Source organism: Dendrobates tinctorius, unplaced genomic scaffold, assembly GCF_039654945.1.
Source record: "Dendrobates tinctorius isolate UK_male_01 unplaced genomic scaffold, ASM3965494v1 ptg000165l, whole genome shotgun sequence".
In the NCBI taxonomy this organism is placed as follows: Eukaryota; Metazoa; Chordata; class Amphibia; order Anura; family Dendrobatidae; genus Dendrobates; species Dendrobates tinctorius.
Window position 1 is genome coordinate 14,990,953 of NW_027361832.1, and position 27,956 is coordinate 15,018,908.

General features: G+C 42.5%; 1 protein-coding gene across 1 annotated transcript in view; it reads left to right on the forward strand.

Moving 5' to 3' along the window:
- TMEM64 (transmembrane protein 64) overlaps positions 1-23,275 on the forward strand; it is a 42,351-nt gene extending 19,076 nt beyond the window's left edge. The window contains exons 2-3 of the mRNA XM_073550519.1: positions 17,712-17,867; positions 19,136-23,275. Coding sequence (XP_073406620.1) covers positions 17,712-17,867; positions 19,136-19,321 — 342 coding nt within the window. The 3' untranslated portion in view covers positions 19,322-23,275. The remainder of the gene's footprint in view (positions 1-17,711; positions 17,868-19,135) is intronic.
- Positions 23,276-27,956: the final 4,681 nt, after the last annotated feature.

The window sequence follows — 27,956 nt, forward strand, 5'->3', positions numbered from 1 at the left end:
CCCTGCCTCACTACTGAGCATGTACATATCCCAACCCCACAGCACTGATCACTACTGAGAATGTACATACCCCGACTCCACAGCGCTGCCTCACTACTGAGCATGTACGTACCCCGACTCCACAGACCTGCCTCACTACTGAGCATGTACATAAAGTGCAGCACAGATTCATCTCAACTAATAGCTGAGATCCTTAGATCAGGGACAGAACAGACATTTATAGGACATTTCCCAAATTCTTATGAAAACATTTACAGCACATCCTACACTGTCCTACTGTGCCCAATGTATTATACATTTTAGGAGTCACTCGGTCCATTTCATACCGACTCCAAATGGACACCAAGTCTACCTCCACATCCCTGCTAGTAACCCCGCTGCCATGTAGTCCTTCATATTCATGAGCTCTATATAACCCCGTCCCTACCACGGACTAGCAGTTTACTGCCTATGCGCAGTGTAGACACCAAAAGCTGTCAATCAGTGGTGTGGGCGGAGTTACATAGAGCAAAAACACAAAAAAAAGTACAAAAAACCTGTATATAGTGTCAAAAATGTACCAATTTTATTGATATTAATTTATAAAAATGTTATTAGGACAACACATAGTTCAAAATAACACATTCAAGAATTAAAAATATGAAGGACATGAACAGTAACAATGTGGTAGACAATTTATTACATATAAGGACTAGGTATAGAAAAATCCAGATAAAATTATCTATAAAATCCACATAAGATCTTATCCCATTTATTTGTGGTCAGTTGGAAAAAGGAGACTAGCCTAAATATATGTGCATTAATTGTAATTAAATTAGCTCCACATATTCCAAGGTGCCATACAGCAATCATACAGGAAAGTTCTTACCAATTGAGTCCAAGCATACCACATGCAAAGTGGCCTCAACGCGCGTTTCGCTTGGGCTTCATCAGGGGGCAATGCCTTTGCATGTGGTATACTTGGACTCAATTGGTAAGAACTTCCCTGTATGATTGCTGTATGGCACCTTGGAATATGTGGAGCTAATTTAATTACAATTAATGCACATATATTTAGACTAGTCTCCTTTTTCCAACTGATCATAAATAAATGGGATAAGATCTTAAGTGGATTTTATAGATAATTTTTTCTGGATTTTTCTATACCTAGTCCTTATATGTAATAAATTGTCTACCACATTGTTACTGTTCATGTCCTTCATATTTTTAATTCTTGAATGATGTGTTATTTTGAACTATGTGTTGTCCTAATAACATTTTTATAAATTAATATTAATAAAATTGGTACATTTTTGACACTATATACAGGTTTTTTGTACTTTTTTTTTTTTTTTTTTTGTGGTTTTGATCTATTGCTTTGAGTATTCCTGTTTTAATACGGTGCTATTATAGTATTTGTTCTCTAGGTGTTTCTTATGGGTTACATAGAGCGTAGCAAAAAGGGGCAGCAGTGTTCACCTGCCCAGGTCTCAGAACTAATGCACTCTCAGGATTCATCAAACCCATGTAATAAAGCAGGCAGCAACGCAGGGGCAAAATACTGATGAGACAACCTACCAAGTCATAAAGAGGGGATTGCTTATTAAAATTACACAAATGCGATACTCATGTACTCCAGAGATGAAGTGCCTGCTGAGCTTTATCGTCATGACCTATAATGTTTCTTTTCTACTCCGGGCCTGTTGTAGGATAGGATGCAGACATTCTGAATTCTAATTAAAGGGTTATTCCCATTGTTGTAAATCTGGTATTGTTGGATAGTCCTTTTTAAATACAAGCAATTTTGCAATTTTTTTGACTTTTAACATTTTCAGCCGTTCTTAAGATATTAACAGTTTTCTTTTGTTGACAGCTCATCGTCTAGGAGACCGACCACCGCTGATAAGAGAGCAGCACTTGCACAGTGCTTACAAGCACGGAAGCACTATTTTGAAGTCGGCAAGGATCGCTTGACACGTTGATAGCCATTTCTCCCAGTCAGCTTTAGGCTATTTGCACACGCTGCGGTTTTTGCTGCGAATCCGCTGCGGTTTTGGCCGCAGCGGAACTGCAGTAGTTCTGCAGAGAGTGTACAGTAGCATGTAAGTCTATGAGATTTACCTTCTGCTGTGCACATGCTGCGGTTTTGAATCCGCAGAAAGAAATGACATGTGACTTCTTTTCTGCGGATTCTGCGGCGGTTTACCATCTCTTCCATTGTAGAGGTGATAAACCTCAGGCCATTCCGCAGGTCATTTTACTTGCGGTTTTACCAGCGGTTCTGCATATAAATATCCGCAGACCATTCCGCAGCGTGTGCACTTAGCCTTAGAGCAGTGCTAACAAGCTAGAGAGGAGCAGTGGTCGGTCTCCTTGGCAATGAGCGGCAAACAAATGAAAAGTGTTAATATCTCAAGAATGGCTGCAAATTTTAACGAATGGTAAATTATAAAATTGCTCGTTTTTACAAGCACTGTCCAACAATATCCATCTATAAAGATGAGAATAACCCTTTGCATTCAAATTGTTTTACTTTTGCATCTACTTTTTAAAAAACAAATCTAATCAATAAATTTATATATCTATTTAAATGGTGTTGATCTAAAAAAAAATCATATTTCTCGCAGAAATAAAAAAAAAATTCTGTCATATGGCTAAATTGATAGAAAAATAAGAAGTTATGGCTCTTAAAGAGAATCTGTCACCTGGTGTTTGCTGCTCGGCTGAGAGCAGCACGATGTGGGGGCAGTGACCCTGACTTCTGCAGTGTGGCACTTACTGGGCAGCTTGCTATAGTTTTGATAAAATCACTGTTTTATCAGATTCACATCTACCAGTTCTCTGAGGCTATGTGCCCACGTATGCAGAAAATATCTGTGTCAAAACCGGACTCCTTCACAGAAAACGCGTGTTTTATTTCCGTGCGTTTTCCTCGCGTTTTTGATGCGTTTTTTCCACGCGTCTTCTGACTCATAGAAAATAGCTAAAAACGCTGACTTTTCCGCAAAATTAATGAGCATGCTGCGTTTTTTTTCGCGGAAAAAGCCGCATCAATGTGCACAAAAAGTGCAGAATTCATTTAAAATGAAAGGGATGCTTCTTGTATGCGTTTTTGAAGCGTTTTGACTGGGACAAATGCTTCAAAAACACTTACGTGGGCACACAGCCCGAATACTGAGCCCTGTATAACCCCGTCCACACCATTGAATGGCGGCTTCCTGTGTACACTGTGCATAGGCAGTAAACTGCCAATCTGGCTGCAGGTTTTAGTCCTCTAGTGATAATCTGCTGCTATTAAAACAATGATTTATACAATTTTTTTTTTTTTTTTTTTTTTTACAAAAACAAATCTACTAAGATTATAGATGACAAGTTGGTGCATATAAATTTCTTTGGAGAGGGGAAGCTAGAGGCAGAGACAGACATTCTACTACATGTTCTCCTGGAGCTACAGTTCTCCATAGAACTTAATTTTGAGAATGATCAGTCCAGGAGGAGAAAGCAGTAATCTTTCTGAAAATATATATTACCGAGTTTATTTGCACTTGTACTATTGATTAATGAAATGAAATAAAAAGATAAAATGAGTGACACCCCATCGATCTGCTGTCATCACGCTGTGTAGTGGCCGCTGCTGGGTCCTGCAGATCGAGCTCTATTCGCCAGCAGCACTGGCTAGTAAATGGTGAATAGAGTTGTGGTCCAGTTCGTCCACTGCTTACATCTGGGACCTGGAGTGAATAATAGCTAAGTGGTTGGGATGTTGGTCTCCAACCGATCTTATATCGATGATTTATAGTAAGTAGAGATGACCGGCCTGGTGCGACGTCATTGTAGTGGTGAAACAAGCGGGATGTCTTTCCAGGCCGGTTAGTCAAAAGAAGCGCCTTGGATGCCACCAGGTGAGAGCCGGTAGTCAATCTGCTGTCCAGTGGCCACAGACCACTGGCATAGCCATGGAATTGGATGTGTGAATAAATTACCACCAATTCTAAAAGTAAGGGATAGGTCATAGTTGTAAAAGTGGTAGAAGACCCCCTTTAATGTTGAAACTGATGTGATATTAAAGGGTTATTTCAGCGTCGATGTCACATCTGCAGAGGTAGAAGAGACAGCCATGTTAGATGTCAATTTACCCAATCGTTTTGCTCTTGAGAGAGAAGCGGGTGCAGAGATTTACTTTCTGCTTCCTGTGGAGATCACATACACGCTCATTCATACCCAGCATGCATGTTTACGGGGAAGACGGGAGGGCTAGCTATCAGCCGAGGGTTCAGCTGACAGATAGTATAGTGTATGGTCACCTTTGGGCTACGTTCACACCAGTATATTAAAAATAATCATCTGATTTTTCATCCTGTAAAAGCGGACAATTCTTCATCCGTGCAGCGTCCGTCTTATACATTGGCAGTCATTAAAATTTAAAAGAACAAACTATGTTACCGATGATAAAGAATTGCAATGTGTCTGTAAAAATCAAATTCTTTACTGTTTAGCTATATGAGGTACGACTTTCTTTTTTTTTTTTTTTTTTCTTTTGGGCATCCATAAGCTTGTATAGGCGAGTCTCATCGGAAATACGGCGAAGACTTGCGCATGCTGCAGTGTGACTTCTTTCCAGTAGATGTTCATTCCATTAGAGAAAAAAAGGCTAATCTGAACAGCCTTAAAGAACATTGGAGTGCTGTCAGTTCTTCCTCGATCAGAGAAAATGGTTTTAATAACAGCCGGGCACTGGTGACCACTGGGCGACTACTTTCGGACTTCTCCATGGTCTACACTATTTGTGTCGTGCCAGGAGAAGCCGGCGCGGTCCAGAGAACACTTCTCATCCATGGCTCATTTCGACACCATGTTTTGTCAGAAATATGTCAGCAAATCGTGTTATTTTGTAATGATAATAATGAAGCCTTTTGGTATTTCATGCTGCTGTGGAGCCAGTAACTTGTCAGAGCCCCTAGGAAAGGCCAGAGGTGCTTCTTAGACTTTGAAAGTGTAAGCTATAATCTTCTTACTTACCATGAGGTGGCTTACACTGGGGTCATGTGTCATTATCTCTGATCAGAGCGATCCTCGCTTTGTCTATTATCAGATTACAGGATGGCGGTGTCATTACTTACGGACTTTTTTCCCCCACTTCTGCTACCATTGTGCTCAGTATTCAGGTTACTGCAATGTGAAAATGAGCGTTTCTGATTCCTTGTGAATAAGGTTATGAGGTGCAGAGGCTCTAATGTACTCTTGAACCTGTTGTACACCTTTTCTTTTATACAAAGGTTTTTTTTTTGTTTTTTTTTACGTCTCTGCTCATTTGTGATCATACTCTGTGTGTATGAGATGTATATATTTGTGAGAAGGTCCCTGGTAAAATATACTGGAGAGGAGATGTGTTAGGCCGGCGTCACACTAGACAGGAATACGGACGAGTGAGAGGCGTTAAAAAAACGCATGGCACACGGACCAATAATTCTCTATGGGGCAGCTCCCAACAGCCGTATTTTTCTTGCGTATATTTTACGGTCCGTGCCAATCGCAGCATGCTGTGATTGTCAGCGAACTACGGCCGTAGTACGTCAATGCAAGTCTATGGGTGCGCAAAAAATACGCATTACACACGGACCAGACGTGTGACTTGCGAGAAATACGCACCCGGTGTCTTTTAGAAAAGCCGCCAATTCAGTGCGCGATACAGTAAAATCACACTGACAGGTTTAATAAAGAAACGAAAGAATAGATCTAGACACACAGAATACATATATATTATATACATGTCATTGAGACACATATATATTTATATTTCATAGAGTTCTTCATAGCAGAACAGCCGCTAATTCAATTGCCGGCTTCTGTCAAATCATTCCCCAACCCGACATGAAATGACACATGGTTTACATACAGTTAACCATTTCATTTCATGTTTTTTTTTATATGTCCCTGACTAATAATTAGATGAGGGTTTGTGTGCAAAATTTGGGAGGTGTAGTTGTTAATTTAAGGGGTTAATTCGTTGTAAAAAAATGTGTGGGCTCCCGCTGTAATTTGTCAACCAGAGAGGTAAAGCAGGTGAGTGAGGGCAGATTTTAATAGCCATGAGAGGGACCATTGGTTTTGCCCCCCCCCCCCCCCCATAAGATGCGCCATTTCTGGCACTTAACCTCACTATTCCCATTGCCCTGTAGCGGTGGCGAATGGGTTAATGTAACAAAGGGTTAATGTCACCATTTGATTGTAAGGTGGCATTAAGCCGATTAATAACGGAGAGGTGTCAATAAGACCGATCCATTATTAACCCTATACTAAGAAAGGGTTAAAAACCACACACAAACATTAATTAAGTATTTTAATGAAATAAATACACCAAGTTTTTGACAAATTTTTATTAGTCTGGTAATCCAAAATAAAACCATGACCTGCAACAAAAATAACATAAAAAATCACCAATATCCTTACCTCTCCGCCGTTCAGTCATGTCCCACACTGCAATCCATCAGAAGGGGTTAAATCGTTTACAATGAGGACCGGTGCTAATGCGACCAGCCTCACTGTAATCTACTACAAAATTGATTCAGCTCTGCGCAGCCTCAATGGCTGCCTGTAGATGATCTAATTACCATGGGAAAGTTTCTGATTTTTTTCCCACGGTCATTAGTTCATTCACAGATCAGCCGTGGACTCCCCGCAGCCTCAGTGACGTCAGCAGGAGTCCCCGGCTGATCTGTGAATGAACTATATACTTTTGACCCCACATACCTGCCATGACGCATACACCATCGGCAAGTATCACGCACATGTCCTCATTAGTAGTGATTGGTTCTGGATAGCCCCTTCAAGAAGACAAAGTTTTCCTATCCGCTAAAGGGCAACCAAATAAATCCTCTAGAAGCCCTGAACCTCTAGCGTCCGAATGGGCTTTTGTGGTTTCACAATAATAGGGGCTGTCAACTGTGTAGATAATGCTGTTTCTCAAATTCACTTCCGAAGTAACCCCGACTGGCCATAATTTTAAGAATATCGTGTAGACGGAGCACGTGGCAGGCTGAGGTCTTGCCAATAATTACATTAAAGGAATCCTGAAACCGTGACCTGCCGGGAGGACTTGATGACTGGTCTAGATTGCTCTGCTGTCTGCATTTTTCAGGGAAAGATAAGTAGCAGTGTTGAAGGGAATGGCAGATATAAATGGCAATATAATATGGAACATTGTAAATTAAGCCCCCTATTTGACAGATGGCCATCTCACCGACTCCCCCATACATAGGCGCATTCACTCTGTCGAACGGTCCTGTGCTCTCTATGAAAGAGCCACTGCCAGATATCTGCCGGCAGCTTAATTTTTACAGAACAAGGGGATCGTCCGCCTGTAATCGGACGTTCTGTCCCTCGATATCATCTGATTAGGCTAATTTGTACACTCCCTGAGAGAAGTTATGTCGCTTATCCATGTTATGTAAATAAAAGCTTATAACCTGACGTTAAATTCATCCATTGGTTGTATAAATTATTATTTTGAAAGCTGAAACCCTCCGAAATGTGGTTTAGGTTAAGAAAATAAATTGGCATCAATGCAGAAATACTGAGAGTGTATGCGGGTTTTAGATGAAAGTGACAGTCGCAACAATTGTGTTTTATTGTGCTCATTTTTTTTCTTATCGACAGGTGGTTGCTAACTACCTGCCTATTCTGCCGAGGAACAACCTCTCCCAGCTCAGACCGATCGTGATCCTGCTTCCTGTGACATAACATCGACAGAGCAGTTCCTTTTCTTCCTTTCTGCTTATTCTGCTTCTCCTTTTCCGACTGTCACGCAGCATAATGTCAGCAGTGATGCATCATCAACGGAGCAGAAGAGAAGTAACTGCTCTGTTCTGTCTCAGGAAGCAGGAGAGTCACCGTTAGGAGTGCTTTGTGACCAAATGGGGCGGAACTGAGGCAGGGAATAAAACGGAGGATCACTGCATAAATTGGGGATTGGCTCGCCCGCGACGCACTTGCAGCTTTATTTACATGTAAATTCAAAGTGTGTGTTTGGGGAACTCTCTTCTAAGTTGCGGCATTTTTTGTATTATGTCTCCTATTTTAATTAAAAAAGAGGGAATACATCCAAATTACAAAAAAAGACTAGGCGGATTTTTTTCAATTTGTGAGATTATTATATTTTTTTTTTATTTAGGAAAGCCCTATAGAAGTGGTACTACTTTTGTAGTCACATTAGCATTGTGAAAATGCGACCGTCTGGTTGTATAATTTCTGATTTGGTGTAAAAATAATGTATCCGTTCCATTTGACAATGAAGTAGCCATGTCTTGATAGATATTGAAGGACAGATTACATAATTTTGGGTTGTCTCATCGGAATGTGAGTGTTGTGATGAGGCTTTACTATATCCACCCTGCTGCGGGTGCTACTATTTGTATCGCAGAACAAGTCAAGGTCAAAGACAATCCACAGGGGGACGGTTTCCAGAAGCAAAACACCGAGATTATCTGCGCTCATCCTTTGTGTTCTGCTCCTCCGTACAATTGTACCCTGCAGGATGAAAAGCCGCGCAGGTATCTGATAAGACGTCACGAGAAGACCAGGCTGATAAAAAATGTATATTTTATGAGCCTGTGTCTGGCGGATACGAGACGGTGTTCTCTGGGTCAGTCGGCTCAGCTGGTAATTTTATGCGATGGGACAACACAGAATCTCAGATTAGATCAAGGTGTAAATATTTGACGGTGTTTGCCCATTCCTGCCATAGCATCTGCCTAGATGCAGCAACACCCAAGGCGAAACATGTTCTACCACACTGTACTGTATATATATAACATCAAGTACGCGTCATGTTACATGCCATATCTACTGTACTACAACTACCACTAGCGAACCTACTACGTGGGATCAATGGCTCCAGTAGCCTCCGACTCCTACATAAGCAGATCGCCTGGGGCTTAGGGATATGGCTTTTTGACTCCCAGTCATCCTAAATTTCTCCTCACCCTCCTCTTCTTCATAGACTCCTGGGGTAAGGGCATGTGCACACGGTGTCTTTTTCCTTTTTTTTAGGTTGATTCCACCTGGAGCCCACCTGAAAACACTCGAAAAATGCATTAAAAAAAAAAGTGAACGTGTTCACTACAATGGGGAAAAAAAACTTGCTGCTCATATATTCCTTCTTGTTTTAGGGTTCTGTAACCTCTTCAGGCTTTGAAAGCCAAGAAGCTACCGGTCCATGTTTCAATAGTGTACATGCACAAACAAAAGCCACCAAGAAAATGACCATAATGGCGCCAAAGAAGACGCTTCAGGAAAAAACACCACTAAAATTTTTCTCTTCTGGTTTTAAATCTTTGCGGGTACGACGGCATGTAGAAGACGCTGTGTGCACGTAACCTGGGTCTAAAAGGCCTTAGTAACATCTGTGTATTACAACTATTTTTGTTATGATGGATCAGGCAATTTAATCGAATGAATATTGCACTGGCGGCATCATAGCGTCACTAAATATCATATGTACCAGGCCCATGTATTGACAAGGATAGCACGTGCTTAATGTACAGTATTTATTGATAAACATTCAACCATATAATGAATCTTCAGTCGTTAGTACAACAGAAGTTTGTTACCAAAATGGCACTGACTTTGATGCATGTTTTGGCAAAAGCCTTATCAGTTGTAATATACGGCTGATATGTACTGCTGGGGGAGTTGGCTTCTGAGCCCGCACTGTGTATGCCAGCAAGTTTCCTGAACACCTTGATGGCAGTGCTGTGTATATACAAAATGTTATTAAGGGGTTGAAGTATGTGTCCACTTACAGACTCCTTTTTTAATTTAATTAATGCATATAAAATAAAAGCAAATGAGTGAAGTCTTGGGCTGTGTTCACACACAGCGTTTTTTAGCGGTTTTTACCGCGGTTTTCACTATAAAACCGCTAAAAATAAGCTTCCCAGTCATTTCTATGCATTTTGCACTTTTTGTGCACATGATGCATTTTTTATCGCGGTAAAAACCACAGCATGCTAATTAATTTTGCGGATTCCTTCGCGGTTTTGGCTTCTTCCGTGCGGTTTGAAACCGCCGCGGAAAAATAGGTGCGGTTTCTGGGAAGGGATTCAGGTTTTTGAGCAGAAATTTTCTGCAACGTGTGCACTTAGCCTTACAGACCCAGTGAAGCTGTACGCGTCTGATCCAATAATCGCGCTCTCCCCTATGCTTCATTCAGACGTACACTTGGTAGAATAACAAAAAGTACAGATGGATGACAGTGTGACCGCAGGGTTTGGAGTTTGTTACAATGGAACCATATTGGTCTGCATGAGCGCTGTATACATAAAACAGTAGAAGATTAGACTTGCTGCCATTTATTTATTTTTTTTGCATTATGCAAAGATTGTGAACGTGAAATGACAGAACAAGCCGAACAGCTGCAATCTTCATTGTGATGTGGACATTTATAAAGTTAGGGTACCGTCACATTTAGCGATGCACCAGCGATCCCGACAACAATACGGCCCGGTCAGGATCGCTGGTGCATCGCTAAATGGTCGCTAGTGAGCTGCCACACAGGCAGATCTCACCAGCGACATAGCAGCGGTCGTGGGTCGTTACTTACCTGTCGGACGCGGCGATCCTGACGTCCTCCTGCCCGAGTCCACGCGGCGCTCGTCGGTGCCAGCAGGAAGCGGCCAACGAGAAATGGCCCAGGACGTTCTCGCGCGATCAGCGATATTCAGCGGGGGAGCGGTCGGAGGTAAGTATCACATGTAGCGATATCGCTAGCAATATCGCTGCTGCGTCACAAAATCGGTCTCCTGACCCTCTAATATATAGTTGAGTGTGGATTTCATTTGACCTCGTCTGTTTGCATCGTATTTTTTTCTTTCCTGTAGACCACCTTCACTGTATACTTACCCCAATAATATGTCTGCTATTCTGGTAAGCGGTCACCCTGCACTGCTCTGCGCTTGTTCCCAGAGTTGAAATGGCCGTCATAATTCATGATTGATACAGCTCTAGCGTGAGGCTGGGCACACACGAGCAGCCCTCCGTGGCCGGTATAGATGCCAGTCATTGAGCCGCTGTCCTTGGCACTCTGTTATCTCCTGAAAGCCAGGAGCTGCTAATTAGTGGGATCATCTTTGGCATTCGATGCTATGTTCTCTATGACTGGCAAAGCTGATCTCACAAGTGATCATAAAATGAATCGGCTGAGTTAATTATTTGTATATTACATAGTACTTTGCCCACAGACTCGTGGTATGTGTGTGTGATTCATACCGGTTCACTGACACCAGTTGCTTTGCTTTAAAGATAATCTGTCAGTAGGACCAACCCTCCTTAACCATCTACATGGCGATGAAGGTCATAGGAAGCAGAATAAAATGATACCTTGATCGCTGCGATCCAGTGTCTTAATCCAGAGAAATCCACGTTTTCCTTGTATGCAAACGTACGCTATATATTTACAATAATCTCTGGAGGCAGATTCTCAGGGAGATCTATGTCCCAGCCATAGATCTTAACAGCTCATTTACATAGTAAGAAAAACTCAGATTTCTCTTGAATAAGACATCAAATCGCAGATATCAAGGGATCACTTTATTCAGCTTGCTATGAACCACATGCCCATGTAGACGGCTTAGGAGGGTTCATCCTACTGACAGATGCCCTATAAGAAGCTTTTCTTGTCTGTTTGTTGTATAGTTACGCAAACCTACCACACGGGTAGCATTGGTTTGCAGCGCTGGGGTCCTGGGTTCAAATCCCTCAAAGGGACAACATCTGTAAGGAGTTTGTATGTTCTCCCCGTGGTTGCGTGGGTTTCCTCCTATACTCCAAAGACCTACTGATAGGGAATGTAGATTGTGAGCTGCAATGGGGACAGTGATGATAATGTCTGTAAAGCGTGGTCAAATTAATGGCGCTATATAAGAGTAAAATAAAGAATAAAGGCTTTAAAGGCATCCATGTCTGGAAAGGTACAGTTATAGTGTAGTCTTGAGGGCAATGCTACCTAGGAAAAAAATGTGTGAAATACTTCTTCCAAGATGCAACGATCTGCTCTTTCTAGTACTGCCATATAAGTCGCTGAGCTTAGAAACATTATTTAGACTCTGCATAGGCTACACTAGGGACACTCGCTTGTCTGTAGGAGAGCGCTCTTATTGAGAGTCAATACAAAAGCACATTAAACTATATAGACCCGCACGTATGCCACGATGGTTGCTGAACACCATGCCTGCTTTTGGACGTTTGGCGGTTGGTGGTCTTTATCTCTAATGCCTGCAAAGTGTGTACATTTGAAACTTCCTTCGAGAATAGTCATCTGGCCACCATGATAAATGGCATATACGCTATAAGTGATGTATTAGTTGGGCTCTTCTGCTGGGCCACCCATGGGGGATGAGATTGAAGGTCTCTCCTTCCTCTTTCCCCAGCGTATGCTGACTGTTGTGTATGGTTGTGTTTTTATTTATTTATTTTTTTTTTTATTTAAATTTTGTGACAATTTACAAAACAATGCATGTGCAAAAATGTCAAGAAGTGAGGGCATGTTGTAGAATCTCAAATTTGCCTATTCTATTGTGGAAAAGTCTATGGCTATGTTCACATGTTGCGGTTTTTTTTTTTCTGCAGGCAAAACCTGCTCCCTTGGCAGTAGGTAAGCCGCTTACAAAAAAGCAGGTTTTGCTGCATACTTGCTGCGTTTTTGTTGTCTCTTGTGCATGCTGATAAAATGTAGTTCCGCCCCCCCAAAAAAATCATGATGCAACTTCCTTAAGGTTTTTGCATGAAAAGCGCAGCAAAGCCTAATACCTGAGTATTTTGCTGCATTTTTGCATTTATTCATTACTTTTTATGGGTGAAAAAACACAAAGAAATGACATGCAACAGTTTGCAAAACGCAGCAGTATTCCAAATCTGTCAGTGGAAAAAGTGTGGGCATCAGATTTATGAAATCTCATGGCTTTTGCTGAAACTGTAAGGGTATGTGCACAGTGCACACGCTGCGGTTTTGCTGCGGTTTTGGCCCTGCAGAACTGCAGCAGTTCCGCAGACATGGTACTTTACCATGTTAGCCTATGGGTTTTCAAAACCGCAGTGCTCACGCTGCGGTTTTTTACCTGCGGAAAAGCTGCGGGTTTTTTTCTGCAGCATGTCAATTGTTTCTGCGGATTCTGCTGCGGTTTCACACCTTTAACATAGTAGAGGTGTGAAACCGCAGCAAAACCGCGGTTTTACCTGCGTTTCCGCGGGGAAAAACCCGCAGCAGAATCCGCAGCGTGTGCACTTACCCTTACACGCACCTTAAAATTTTGCATTAAAAAAAATAGCAAAATTGCAACATGTGAACATAGCCTAAGATAACAGTTGACATGTACAGGACATCAATAAGTATCTGCTGATAAGCACGGACGGTTCCTTATTGATTTGAAGCCACCAACACAATCCCTAGACTCGTTGGATTGTAAAAATGTAAAGGGAAGTTACATGTTTGGCGTCCGACTTATCTCGTTCCCGTGATCCCAGTAGTGGGCAATCGTTAAATGGCAATTGTCCAACTGCTCTCTCTCCAACTCCCCCATAGACCACCGCCGGACGTGTCCTGGAGAAGCAAAGGGATCAGACCTTGTAATTAGTGATGAGCGAGTATACTCGTTGCTCGTGTTTTCCCGAGCATGCTCGGGTGTCCTCTGAGTATTTTGGTGTGCTCGGAGATTTAGTTTTCGTCGTCTAAGCTGCATGGTTTGTGACTTGTAGACAGGCTGAATACATGTGGCAATTCCCTATCAAACAGGCATTCCACACATGCATTAAGCCTGTCCAGCAGCCGCAAATCATGCAGCTGAGACGACGAAAACTAAATCTCCGAGCACGCCAAAATACTCGGAGGACACCCAAGCAACGAGTATACTCGCTCATCACTACTTGTAATTCAACATGCCAGATCCTTGTCTCGCTCAACATCCGACTTGTTGGGGGTCTCCAATACACGTTAAATTGTCTCACGTCTGGCTGACTTTAAAGGGGTTGTCCCAACTCAGGACAGGTGATCCCTGATAGTTGGGAGGTCCTTTAACCAGGAGCCACACCAATCCTGAGAATGGGACTGCTAGATCCATCAGAGTGCAGCACTTGGCCATCTCATCAATGTCCGGACGGGCCATGTGTCTCCTGACCTGAACTATGTGCCTATGAGGTTGTTGCGTTTCGGTCAGGAGACTCGCAACCGATTTCGATTATCGCGGCCTGTACCCGGACTGTGTTTTCACAGATGTCTGAATTTTGCGTTCATTTAAGCAACATTGGTACAGGTAGAGGTGCGGGTAAATTTAAAGTATCCTCCAATATTTAATATAGGCTGACATTCAGTAAGAGAAAGTCTGGGAAGAGGTTTTGCTTTTAACAAAGCAATTTCTGTCTCCAAAAATAACACAAACCAAACGTTGGTCATGAAGTGTAATCAGGTTTGTTTGCTCTGAGTTTTTTTTTTTTTCCTAATTATTTTGATTCTGCGGTTACCAGCAGCGCCATGTAGGTTCCTGGCAGCGTGCTTGCTTTCCTTTAATTAAATTTTACCGTGTCTTCTGCTGCCGACTGCCGGATTATACTGCTCGAAATACAAAGAGCAGAGCCAGCAGCTCATTAATGTAGGATCCCAAAGTCCTCACCGTGGGGCTGCGGAGATGTCGGCCTGCTTACGGGGTGACACCATAAATACGGCAAAAAACAAGTGGGTTACATGTTCATTAAATTTGATCGGTTTACATAATTTTTGCAATAATTTCAGTGAAGATAAGTCACACTCCAACATATGTGCACTAAAATAGAGAGTGCGAGCCAAGATATTTTGAGATTGGTGGGGGATATGGATGCTTGATGTCCTGGAAATGCCTTCGAAGTGAAGGCTGTTTTTTCATTTTTTCATTTTTTTTTTTTTTTTAAAGCAAATTTTCAGCTGCGTTTTACAGTGCCAGCAAAGTCTACGATATTTCAAAATTCTCATGCACACAATTTTTATTTTTTTTTGTCATCAGTGTTTTGTGCTTTGCACGTTTTTTTGCACAACGGAGCCTGTCGTTTCTTTCAGCTTTTTTTTTTTTTTCAGCGTTTTTAACCCTTTGACATGAATGGGTGGTGAAAAAAAAAAACACTGCAGGTATCAGGTTTTGCTGTGTTTTTTTTTTTTGTGCCAAAACCTGATTCTGCAGAATAGGATTTTTTTTTTTCACACACAGCTATATCCGCTTGCACAAGAGACAAATGTAGCATGCAAAAAACGTATGAAAAATCTTTTTTTTTTTTTTTTTTTCCTACAGCTTCTTTCCTGCCAAGAGATCAGGTTTGGCTGCAGAAAAAAAAAACCTGCTTAGTGTGAACTTTAGACTGTCAGGTTTCTTCCAGTAAGCAAGTGTTGACCAACTGTGGCACTGGGATAGAACAACGGCGGTAATATAATTGTTCTGTCGCATACGGCTGGGACTACACATCCGACATGGTGCGCAACAAGACCATTAGCAGCTTGTCTGGGATCGTTGTCGCGGGACTATTTTAGCGGTCTCTCGACTTGAAGCCTATGTCTGGGGTGTCACTTGTGACTTCTGGCCACTGTAGCCTTACTCTATAGCCTGGGTATTGTCAGCAGTGCAAATCCTTGTTACATAATTCAGTGGACCGCGGGAATGTGGTTTTCCATAATTTATTAAATTGCTGCATTGCAATATTGTATGAAATACTGGAAAAACAAACGGTCTCAAGGTCACTTGTAAGAGTATTGTTAATACGGAAAAATTATTCCGGTGCAGGACTCTGCAGTTTAATACTTTTTCTAATAACTATTAGCAGTTCATCTGTGCTGTCCTCACCTTCCCTGGGTCCACCGATTCATTTCTGTTGTGGTGCCGGTGTACCCTTAACAGCGCGGCAGCTAGTCGGTGAGCTCAGCGCACCTGGCAGGGCAGTCCTGCGAAGACCAATTGGCCGATGTGCTGTTGATGTCGTGTCAGCACCGCAGTCAATTCCAAATCTGGGAAATACTCAGGCGTTTTTTTTTTTATTTTATTTTTTAAGCAAACTGCCAGGAGTTTTCTTGCCCTTTTAGGCCGCGTTCACACGTTCAGTATTTTACATCCGTATTTATAAGGTAAAACCAGGAGAGGAACAATCAGAGGAAAAGGATAATAGAAACCCGTCACCACTTCTGGATTTATCACCCGCTCCCGGTTTTGGCTTACCAATACTGAGGTAAAATAGTGACCAAATACTGACCGTGTGCACATGGCCTTAAATGGTTACAATTGCAATGTTTTAAAAAAAAAAAAAAAAAAAAAAAGCATTTTTGCAATTTATCTTGTATTAAAAATCATCTCAGCTCTTAAGAATGGAGGGATTTTTAATTCTTTAGTTCACTTCTCGTTGTCTAGCTTGCCAACCACCTCTGCCGTCTTATCAGTGGTGGCTGGTTTCCTAGACAAGGGGTACATGCTTGCAAGTTGTTAGTTATACAGCCTGAAAGTGCAGTTTTGTAGCTAGCTGTGCCCAGCCTGTTTGACCCCTGGCGCTCCTCTGATGCTACAGAGGCAAAGCTCCCTCTGCTTGCAACATGGGTGAACAGACCGTTTGGCCCAGCGGTGCAACCGTGGTCTAAATTGTGAATTTTCAGAAGCACACTGTCCCCAGGCAAACAGGAAGCCGGGAGGTTGAGGAGCAATGGGCTCCTGAAGACGGAAGATTAGAACAAACCCTTAATAAAAGGGCAGAAAGTCCTTATCAAGGCTATTCAGTAACTGAGAGGAATCCGGCCATCTTGGCTTCTCCCAAGGTGACCGGTTCATCATCCATTTGACGTTCCCCGATACAATAAAATGTCTATTAATCCAGCATTGTGATATCAAAAGATCTTTATTTGAACGTCAACGGACACTTGCCATAAATGTTATTTTTTTTTTTATCTGGTGTTAATGGCGCTGTTCTCCTGGATCGGGCGTTTTCTATTTTGTTCTTGCGCCTCTTGAATTCTGAGATAAGCACCCTCTTCCATGTATATAAATCTGCTCTTTTTAGACAACTCTGCATAGTCCTCAACTATTCTCCATCTATGACATCTTGAGGACCACACTCCTTTGGCTAAAAAAACTACATTTGTGTACAGATAAGGGGCGGCCATATTTCAGAAATGGAGAGGCAATTGGAACAAAAGAAACTCTGCGCCGGATTCAGGAGAACAGTGGCATTTACAGTAGGTAAAAAGAAAAAAAGCAAATTTATGGTAAGTGGCAGGTCTTCACCACATAGGACATCTGATCGATCCTGGTCACACGTCTTCCTCACGAAAGGGGACTGGTGTGACCTTGAGATACCTAATCTATGCCTACTGCACCTTGGAAGTATTAGTGTTCCCTTGGTAACCAGCCAAGGCACTGTTCCTTTTCAGGTTTGATGATCAAAGAAGCGTTCCGATCTGTTGCTATGGCCAGCGCTGACTTGGAGTGAATGCTGAAAAGCCCTGCACTGTATGATAATGTGAACAATGAAGAGGCAGTGGTGCTCATCAGCTCCTAGAGCCAAGATTTAGCCCCCTACCACCGATCTGATGTTGGCGACATCCATTATGAATCTTATTCAGATCCCAGAAAATACCTTTAATATTGTCTGAGAACTAAAACAAGCTGTAATTTCAATGTTTGCTTTTTTCTTTCCCATTTTTGTATTTTTATTAATTTTTTTTTAACTTTTTTTTTTAGATTACCGATCTTTCCTTACCCAACTACCTTGCGGCATCTTCCGTCGGCCTATTCCCAACCCAGTTGCTGAACTCTTACTTGGGGACGACGTTGCGTACGATGGAGGATGTCATTGCAGAACAAAGCATCAGTGGATACTTTATATTCAGCCTACAGGTAACATTCCATCTTCACATGGAGCAAAATCATTTAAGACCGGGTTGATTAATGGAGTTGATCACAGTTTTCCTATATAATGTGTTTAAACTTTAAATAATTTAAGATCATTAAAAATTTGCGTTTTGCGGCAAACAGCATGGCTTTAATAAAGGGAGTGTGTGAGTCCAAATGGCCAGTGTAAACTAAAGCCCGGAGCCTTATAGGGAGATATAGCCCTATAAAAATCACACCTGCAGTCTTCTGATATTGCCTATGTTCAGCACAAACTGAACTTTAGGTTAATATGCTAATTCGAGAGATGGGTGCACCCTTGGTGTGGCCAAGAGGCTCACAGCACCGTTTCACCCACTTGTTTTGCATTCTTACTCCCTCACTGGCATCTGCCAGCGCTGACTTTCCTGAGCTTTCTCTGCAGACAGTGCAGGGAGGTGGGCAACATGCAAAACTAGTGGGCTGAGCGGCCCACTGACCTTCTTGGTAACACCGAGGGTGCATACTCGCCCTAACAAGCATATATGAGAAGTTCAGCTTCTGTAGAATGGAGGCAGAATTTCGATCTTTTTTTTGTAGGGACTGTCACCTACGAGGCTGTGTGCTTGGTTTGGGTTCATAGACTCCCTTTTAAAGGGTTTTTACCAGGCTATAAAATTATGGCTAAATGATTGCTAAATAGCAAGTTATACAAGTAACTAATATCATCTTAATAACGCCCATGCCCAAATCTGCTGGTTGACGCTGTGCTTCTAGTCCTTTGGCACTTGAGTGTTTCCTAAGTTGACAGGGCAGTGAGTGATGGGGAAGCCGATTGACCTCCTATTTCAGTAGTGAGCCTGATACCCTTCTCTGTATACGCGACATAGAGGAGGCTAGCTTGCCTATTAAAACACTACGCCTTTTTTTATTTTTATTTCAACCCTATTAATACGTGTTCCCTCCCTGTAGTGAAATATGGTAATTAGCAGCTGCTGCTTTCTGCTTTTTAACTAAGGAAAACACGAGAAAACATGACCTAGCCCAGATCATCTTCTTTGAGAAGACCCTTTTCTCACTGCAGCTATAATCTGATAACTCAGTGAGCTGCCAAGAAAGAAGGATTTGAGGTGTACTTCAGAGTGCATAAGGAGTTCAGGAGGCAGGGGGAAGAGAAGTGGCTCATAAGTGGAGAAAAAGTTTCTTATATTTGCTTTTAGTATTGATTTATGCAAAGTTTGTTGAAATGACCCTGACAATTTTTTTTTTTTTTTCCTTCTCCCCTTCATCCACAGATTGTAATAAGCATTGCTCTTATGTTTTATGTTGTACATCGGGCCCAAGTTGAACTGAACGCAGCCATCATGGCTTGTGAAATGGAGCTGAAGTCGTCGCTGAAGGGCAGTCAGCTCAATGGTGCCAGCTCTGTTTTCTGCAGCAAAAGGACCTTGTTATCTATGGGTGGGATCAACATCGTATGATTTCTGCTCTAGTCGTGTAGCCTTCATTATTGCCAATATTCCAATGACTTTCCTTTTGTGGATGGAAGACTTGGGCTTCGACAGAAGATTCCAAATGAACCTTAAGCGGTTTCCTTTGCCAGGATGCCCATCAGGATCTCCATGTTGGTCTTCACATCTTGTGTGTGCACGCCATGGCATATGCAAAGCACTTTCCCTGCACAGCTCTTAAGAACAGTCGTCATGGCATATTTTTTTTTTAACGCTCACGGCTATTTCATACGAAAATGTTTGTGATTCCATGTTTTCTTTTTTGCATTTATACCGTTGTTAGAGGATCACCGCACCTAAAATACAGCTGAAGTCGTAGAAAGCAAAAATAGATTCAGAAATCTGCATCTATAAGTCCCCATCAAGTTAAAGGGAAGGGACGTCTCCGAAGCATTATTTTATGTTGTTCCAGTTCATCTTAAATGAAAAATTAACTTTTTTTTTTTCAAATCAGATTAGTTAAAAAATAAACTTGAACCGTTTTGGGTTTCCAGCTGTAATACAAATCTGTGTCTCCATGGTAACAGACTACAAAGAAACCTCATGTAGTCTGATCCTATAGGCACTTTCCCTTTGCGAATTAGGGATGGATGAAAGGCAGGACGACTGCAGGATAAGGAGTTTGTTGGTAGACTGTTACCGTGGTGACCCATTAGTTTGCATAGTTGCTGTAGACTCGAAATAAAAGGAAATGTCTTAATTGAAGACACTTTTGCAACTTGGTCAAGCCTGCCCACCGTCACACACCTGGATCCAGCACGGGCCACACTGTAGTCTGCACAGAGATGCAGGGCTGTGGAGTCGGTAAGCCAAACCTGCGACTCCGACTCCTCAATTTCCCTTACACCGACTCCGACTCCACGACGCCGACTCCCACACATATTGCTTATATTTAAGTGAAAAATTTATTGTAGTACAATGTGAACCTCAGACATTTAATCATTTCTATGATACAATAATCAAGACATTTAGATAGAACAGAATATATATTGGTGTACTACCCGGTTTTCATTCTTTTTGGTACAGATACGATATGGATAGACAGATATGGATAAATGGATAGATAGAGCAGATTTCTAATCTGCTTTTGCTATTGAAAACATTATCTATGAGCTCAAAAACCTTTCAGGTGATGCGGTTTTTTAAAAAGATGATCAGCTTTTGCAGCTGAAAAACGTATCCTCAAAAAACACAGGAAAAACGCTGTGTGTGAATGTAGCCTTAGATCAGGAATAGAACAGCCATTTATAGGACATTTCATAACTTTCCCAAACTCCTATGATAAAATATTCAGCACATCCTGCATTGAATTACTGTACCCAATTTATTATATATTTTAGGAGTCGGAGTCGCTCCATTTTATACCGACTCCAACTCCGACTCCACCAAAATGAGCACCGACTCCACGACTCCGACTCCACAGCCCTGCAGAGATGACACGCGGTCATATCATCATTCCACCAGACGCCTGTAATTGGCCAGATCATGATGCGCTGCTTTGTCACCTGACTACTGCAGCCAATCACTGACCATTGCTGACTGATGGAACGGTGGCATCGCTGCTTCCTGTCTTTGCATAGACCATGGATGGGCCTGCGCTGGCTCCAGGTGGGTATGGGTAGGTTAATATGAATTCATTTTATCTACCTTTATTTTGCCATTCCACCCCTTTAAGATGGACCTGCTTTTTCTGCCTGAGGACAAAAAAATATGTTGACCACAGTAGATGCTCGGTCAGCTACATGTAGTTTTGGGAACCTTTTACGAACATGTTTATGAATGTTCTAGGTGGCTTTCATATAAAAATATTTCCGTATTGGACTTGCTAGCTCTTTAATAATTGCCTGGAAAGTGTTTAATAACCACAGGACCATTTTTATTGTCCGAGAGAAACAATTCAGAAGTACCCCCCCCCCCTACAAAGTGCTCTTAAACCAGTTGTATTTTGTTACCAGCTTGAGTTACTTAGACACAACTGGATTTTTTTTTTTTTTTTTTTTTGTTTGTTGCAGGTTAAAGCCATGTTCATGTCAAGGGCTAGATCTACTGACAGTCATCGTTTTCCTAGAAGAGATGGTAGTACTTACAGAACCAGTATTCAGTCAATAAATATGCTAGAGATTGTGCCAGCTGATGGCATTACGTATGTGGGCATGAAAACTACCTATTGTCGGCGGCACATCCCCCCCCGTGTAACTAGAAGTGTGCTGCCGACAATAATGCAAAGTGCATAAGGACAAACAATTGTGCGAGCGCCGATCAACTTACTATATATTTTGCCCATGTGAAAGGACCATAATGTATCCTCAGAAAATTGGCTAATATTTTAAATCCGGATTTTACGTTAAATATATATTTTTCAATTTTTTTTTTGTTTTTAATTTCCATTTTCCGTTTCCTTAGTAACAAATAAAACCAACAAAACAACAGAAATCCTGCAAAAAAAAAATTTCACGCGCCACTAAGCCTTTGGTTGGACTCACACTTTCTGATGTATGCAGAAGAGTTTTCAGCAGTCTCATTATCGTTACAGAAAGTATTAAGTGATGAGCTAACGTTCTCGGATAAAGTGTTACCCGGCTTGCTAGTTTGCTAACCGATTGCCTTCGGCGTGCTCAAAAAATATGGTCGACTCCCCACGGCAGCATGTCCAGCGGCTGTTCAACAACCGCAACACATCCATGAATTGCCTCACAAACAGGAAATCCCTGCATGTGTTGTGGCTGTCGAACAGCCACGATACATGCAGCTGTAGGGACTTCACGCCGAAGACACTTGGTTAGCACCCAAGCACATTCGCTCGTCACTAACCAGATTCAAATGAAGAGAACAATACCTCTGCTCAAGCTAGATAACACAGGATCCACCATTCACAATAGGTGATGGTCACAGCTCACCTCCTCCCACTCCCTTGCCAGTGACCTATTCCTAAATCGGAGTATGACCAAAAAATACTTTTTTCTAATTCATAGTCATTGCCGGTCCCAAAGCACAGGAAGTACGAGTCTAGTAGTAGGCTTAGTGGCAAGTGTTACAATTGCAAGCTGTCTGGTTTTTATTTTTAAATTTATAGAACTATTAAAGTAAAAAAAATCATAAAACCTGATTAAAACAATAGGTCTTTCTTTGAGGCCTTCCCTTTAAGGCTGTACGCACACTGCTGTGTGTCTGTATGGGGTCATTGCTCATCTTGAAAAGTCTGTTTTTATTTTAGGGCACGATTAAACTTTAGGTATTTCTGGCCCTCTTGACTATTTTTTCCAGACTTGAGGTCTTCTCGTTGCGTTGGACTTTCTGATACATAAGACTCTAAACAATTCACTTACTATATGGTACATGGCAATATGTATGTAATGTAAAAATCATTTTTTATTCTATTTTTGTAGATATAGTTGTAAGGGTATTGCTTACTTACTCATATGGTACATCGACAATACATGTCTAGAAATGTACGGGGATGGTAAGATCTCCAGATTGTTAAACGCTGGACTGTCTGCAGCACGGACTATTGAGTGGCCTTCAAATTTTTATGCTTATTTATTTTTATTTCCACTTGTAATATAAGCTTTAAGATGGTATCAGTATAGCCATTGCTTGAATCTTTTTGTATTTGAAGCTTGCATTTGTTGCTTACAAACAGTGGCGGTAGAAGTTATCGACAAGCATTATTTTTCTTTTTTCAGTTATATACTGTAAATTGACTTTATTCACAAAATGACCGTCTCTGTTGTGTGTAGGGCACAAGTGCTCTTAGACTTATGCATTGCTGTACTGTGTCTGGTCCAATTCCTTTTGCACATTTATTTCGTTTTGAAGGTAAGATGGTAAAACTGACCCCCTTTTTTACTCAGGACTTTTGAAATGTGAATTTTCATCTGAGTTATTACAGTTAAGCTATGGAATAATAAACTACAATTTAACAGATGTGTTGAGTGAATCTCTGAAAATCTGATTTTTATTTTTTTTAACTGAAAAATAAATCTACTCCTGAATTTTCCAATGCTGTGAATATACAGTCATATGTTAAAGTTTGGGCACCCCTATTAATGTTAACCTTTTGTCTTTATAACAATTTTTGTTTTTGCAACAGCTATTTCAGTTTCATATATCTAATAACTGATGGACTCAGTTATATTTCTGGATTCAAATGAGGTTTATTGTACTAACAGAAAATGTGCAATCTGCATTTAAACAAAATTTGGCCGGTGCAAAAGTATGGGCACCTCAACATAAAAGTGACATTAATATTTCGTAGATCCTCCTTTTGAAAAAATAACAGCCTCTAGTCGCTTCCTGTAGCTATTAATGAGTTCCTGGATCCTGGATGAAGGTATTTGTGACCATTCCTGTTTACAAAACAATTCCAGTTCAGTTAAGTTTGATGGTCGCCGAGCATGGACAGCCCGCTTCAAATCATCCCACAGATGTTCAATGATATTCAGGTCTGGGGACTGGGATGGCCATTCCAGAACATTGTAATTGTTCCTCTGCATGAATGCCTGAGTAGATTTGGAGCGGTGTTTTGGATCATTGTCTTGCTGAAATATCCATCCCCCTGCGTAACTTCAACTTCGTCACTGATTCTTGCACATTATTGTCAAGAATCTGCTGGATACTGAGTTGAATCCATGCAACCCTCAACTTTAACAAGATTCCCGGTGCCGGCATTGGCCACACAGCCCCAAAGCATGATGGAACCTCCACCAAATTTTACTGTGGGTAGCAAGTGTTTTTCTTGGAATGCTGTGTGTTTTAGCCTCCATGCATAACGCCTTTTTGTATGACCAAACAACTCAATCCTTGTTTCATCAGTCCACAGGACCTTCTTCCAAAATGTAACTGGCTAGTCCAAATGTGCTTTTGCATACCTCAGGCGACTCTGTTTGTGGCGTGCTTGCAGAAACTGCTTCTTTCTCATCACTCTCCCATACAGCTTCTCCTTGTGCAAAGTGCGCTGTATTGTTGACCAATGCACAGTGACACCATCTGCAGCAAGATGATGCTGCAGGTCTTTGGAGGTGGTCTGTGGATTGTCCTTGACTGTTCTCACCATTCTTCTCTGCCTTTCTGATATTTTTCTTGGCCTGCCACTTCTGGGCTTAACAAGAACTGTACCTGTGTTCTTCCATTTCCTTACTATGTTCCTCACAGTGGAAACTGACAGGTTAAATCTCTGAGACAACTTTTGTATCCTTCCCCTGAAAAGCTATGTTGAATAATCTTTGTTTTCAGATCATTTGAGAGTTGTTTTGAGGAGCCCATGATGCCACTCTTCATAGGAGAATCAAATAGAACTACTTGCAAGTGGCCACCTTAAATACCTTTTCTCATGATTTGATACACCTGACTATGAAGTTCAAAGCTCAATGAGGTTACAAAACCAATTTACTGCTTCAGGAAGTCAGTAAAAAGTAGTTAGGAGTGTTCAAATCAAGAAAATGATAAGGGTGCCCATACTTTTGCACCGGTCAAATTTTGTTTAAATGCAGATTGCACAATTTCTGTTAGTACAATAAACCTCATTTGAATCCAGAAATATAACTGAGTCCATCAGTTATTAGATATATGAAACTGAAATAGCTGTTGCAAAAACCAAAATTGTTATAAAGAAAAAAAGGTTAACATTAATAGGGGTGCCCAAACTTTAACATATGACTGTATGTAGCTGCGACCTACTACGTAACTAGTTTGGGATCTAGGTTAAGAAATCTTTAGTAAGCTAATCATAGTGGATCTGGAGCTAAGATACCTTATATACTCGTGTATAAGCTGACCAGAATACAAGCCGAGACACCTAATTTTGCCACAAAAAACTGGGAAAATGTATTGACTCAAGTATAAGTAGAGAATGCATTCTCTCTCACCCTTAACAGCACCACGCAGAGAGGGGATCCGCCCTTCAGGGACCGGAACCTACAGATAAAAAGGGTGGTACCTCTCCTCCGCCTTCAGTTGGGTTCCTGTCCCTGACGGGTGACCCACAGGACAGCGGTACCTGTTGTTCTATGGTCCGGGGCCGACCTGACCGGGGGATGGCAGCGGGGAGGCCTCTGCCATGGCGGATGCGGTGCCCAAAGCCGCCACCGTTGGGGCTGATGCGGGCTGCCAGGTGAGCGGAGGGAAGACGTCAGAGGCGCCACTCTGGAAAGAAGGTCGGGGCTCGCAGGGACCCGGTAAACACGCGGGCAGCGCCATGGTACAGAGGTGTGCCAAGATGACCGCTGCCCCAGAAGTAGATACCGGCTTCCGGGGATCGACGCAGGAGCGCTCTCCCCGGCAGAAGCAGTGCAGGCTGGGAGCGGTGACGTCACATGCCGGGAAATTTAAAATGGTGGCTGGAAAAACACTCCTGGCTGGAAGTGATCCTAAGAATAATGGGGGATAGCAACCAGCAACAGGAGCAGCAGCCCAGGCAGCAGCTTAAGCAGCACCACCACCATCGGCAAAAGGAACGAGACCGGAGTAATGGCCGTCCCAGCAGTCACTCCACGCAGCGCAGCACGTCAGCCGCAAGGAGCAAATCGCCACCAGGAGGTCAGCCTGTACAGGACCTGACTCCATCTCCCGAATCGGTACCTGCAGCCACGTACTTTGGGTGAGTGATCTTCGTGAATGTTCTCCATTGTGATAGAATTCCTTTCCCTTATTAGGGAAAGAAGGGGAAAAAGAAGAACAGGGAATGCCCCACTTGTACTAGGCCCCTACCTATATCATGGGAATAAAAACTGTGAATCCTGTACAAAAGAAGTCCTCTGTCAGGAAACCCCGGATTTTGCCTCTGATCTAAGCGCCGCAATTAAATCGGAGGTTCAGAAGTGCCCTTACAGCCCTTAAACACAGGGACAAAACAAAAAAAGACACGATAGTGGCTTCCCAGTCGGATCCCTCGACGTCAGGAGAGGTCACTTCTAATACCTCGGAATCGGGCTCCTTATCCTCGGACGAGGAAACGGGGGGGGGGGGGCGTCGCTGTTTTCCCCTAGATGAGGTAGACATACTAGTGAAGGCTGCAAGGTCTACCATGGGGGTGTTGGACCCTAGGCCTGATAAAACAGTCCAGGACATAATGTTTGGGTGACTAGGCCAAAAAAAGCGCAGAGTGTTCCCACTAAATGAAAATGTTCAGGGCCTAATCAAAAAAGAATAGGAGAAACCGGATAGGAAAAATACCACCGTCCCTTCCCTTAAAAGGAAATATCCCTTCGATGAAGAGGTATCTCCGCCCTGGGATAAAGCCCCGAAGCTTGACGTAGCCATCGCAAAGGGGATCCCCTAGATAAAAAGGCAGACACCTTTCTTAAAAGGGCATGGGAATCAGCAAGAGGTAATCTCAGGCCAGCTATAGCGGCAACATGTACCTCAAGATGTACCCTAATGGTATAGGTTGACCAAATTGAGAAGCAACTAAGGGAAGGGACAGCAAGGGATAAGATCCTGGATTCTATCCCAGTAATAAGGGGAGCGGCTGCCTTCTTAGTGGACTCATCGGCCGACTCAGTCCGGTTATCGTCCAAAGCAGCAGCACTCTCAAACGCAGCCCGACGAACACTATGGCTCAAGAGTTGGCCAGGGGACCTTCAGACCAAAATGAAATTGTGTTCGATCCCCTGTGAAGGGAAATTCATTTTTGGAGAGACATTAGACGACATCCTCCAGGGGAGGCAGGGGATAAAAAGAAGGGGTTTCCAAACATGGGACCTGCAGCTTTTAAGAGGCCCTTTCGGAGTAGGAAGTTTTTTCAGAGGAGACCACCGAGGGAACAAAAGTGGGACGACAGAAGAAGAGATAGAGGGTTCCTCTTCGGTAACTCGTCCCGAGACAAAAAGCCCTCTAAGTGACAGTCTGCCCAGGGTGGGGGGAAGATTAACCTTTTTCCTTCCAGCCTGGAAGAGAATCTCAAACAACCCCTGGATATTAAATCTGATCCAGGAGGGCTTAAGAATAGACTTTCTCTCCTCAAAAGTACATAATGACTCCGCTAAGGCTACTTTCACACATCAGGTTTTCGGCGTCAGGCGCGATCCGGCGTCGTGCCGGAACGCCGGATCCGGCAAATGTTTAGTAAAACCGGATGTGACCCTTGTGGCCTTCCGAACGGGATTGGCTACTGGAAAACTATATATAGCATGTTCCTACAGCCCTTCTTTGGCAGGTTGTAGAGGAGAAAGTGCAGGTTGGAGAGAAGAGCAAGTTTACTGGCGAAGATGGATGTTGTCATTGGAAATATTTTGAAGAATTTGGCGGATTTTACAGCGGAGGCAAATCGTTTGAGGGTGATTGTTCTGGAGAAGGAGAGAGCGAGACAGCAGCGCATCAGGCATCGTAGACGACGTTTGTGGATCCACCCCATCACAGCCAAGAGAATGACGCGTGGGGTCTATTCTACACTATGCATGGACCTTCGACGAAACCCGGATAAATTTTTTGGATATGTTAGGATGAAAATGGAGAATTTTGATTACTTGGTGGAGCGCATTGCACACCTCATAAGAAAAGCGGACACCTATTGCAGCTTCTCCGTTTCACCCGCAGAGCGTCTGATGGTGACTTTAAGGTAAGCCACATTTATTGGATATGATCGCATCAGAGCACACTTTCACTGCAA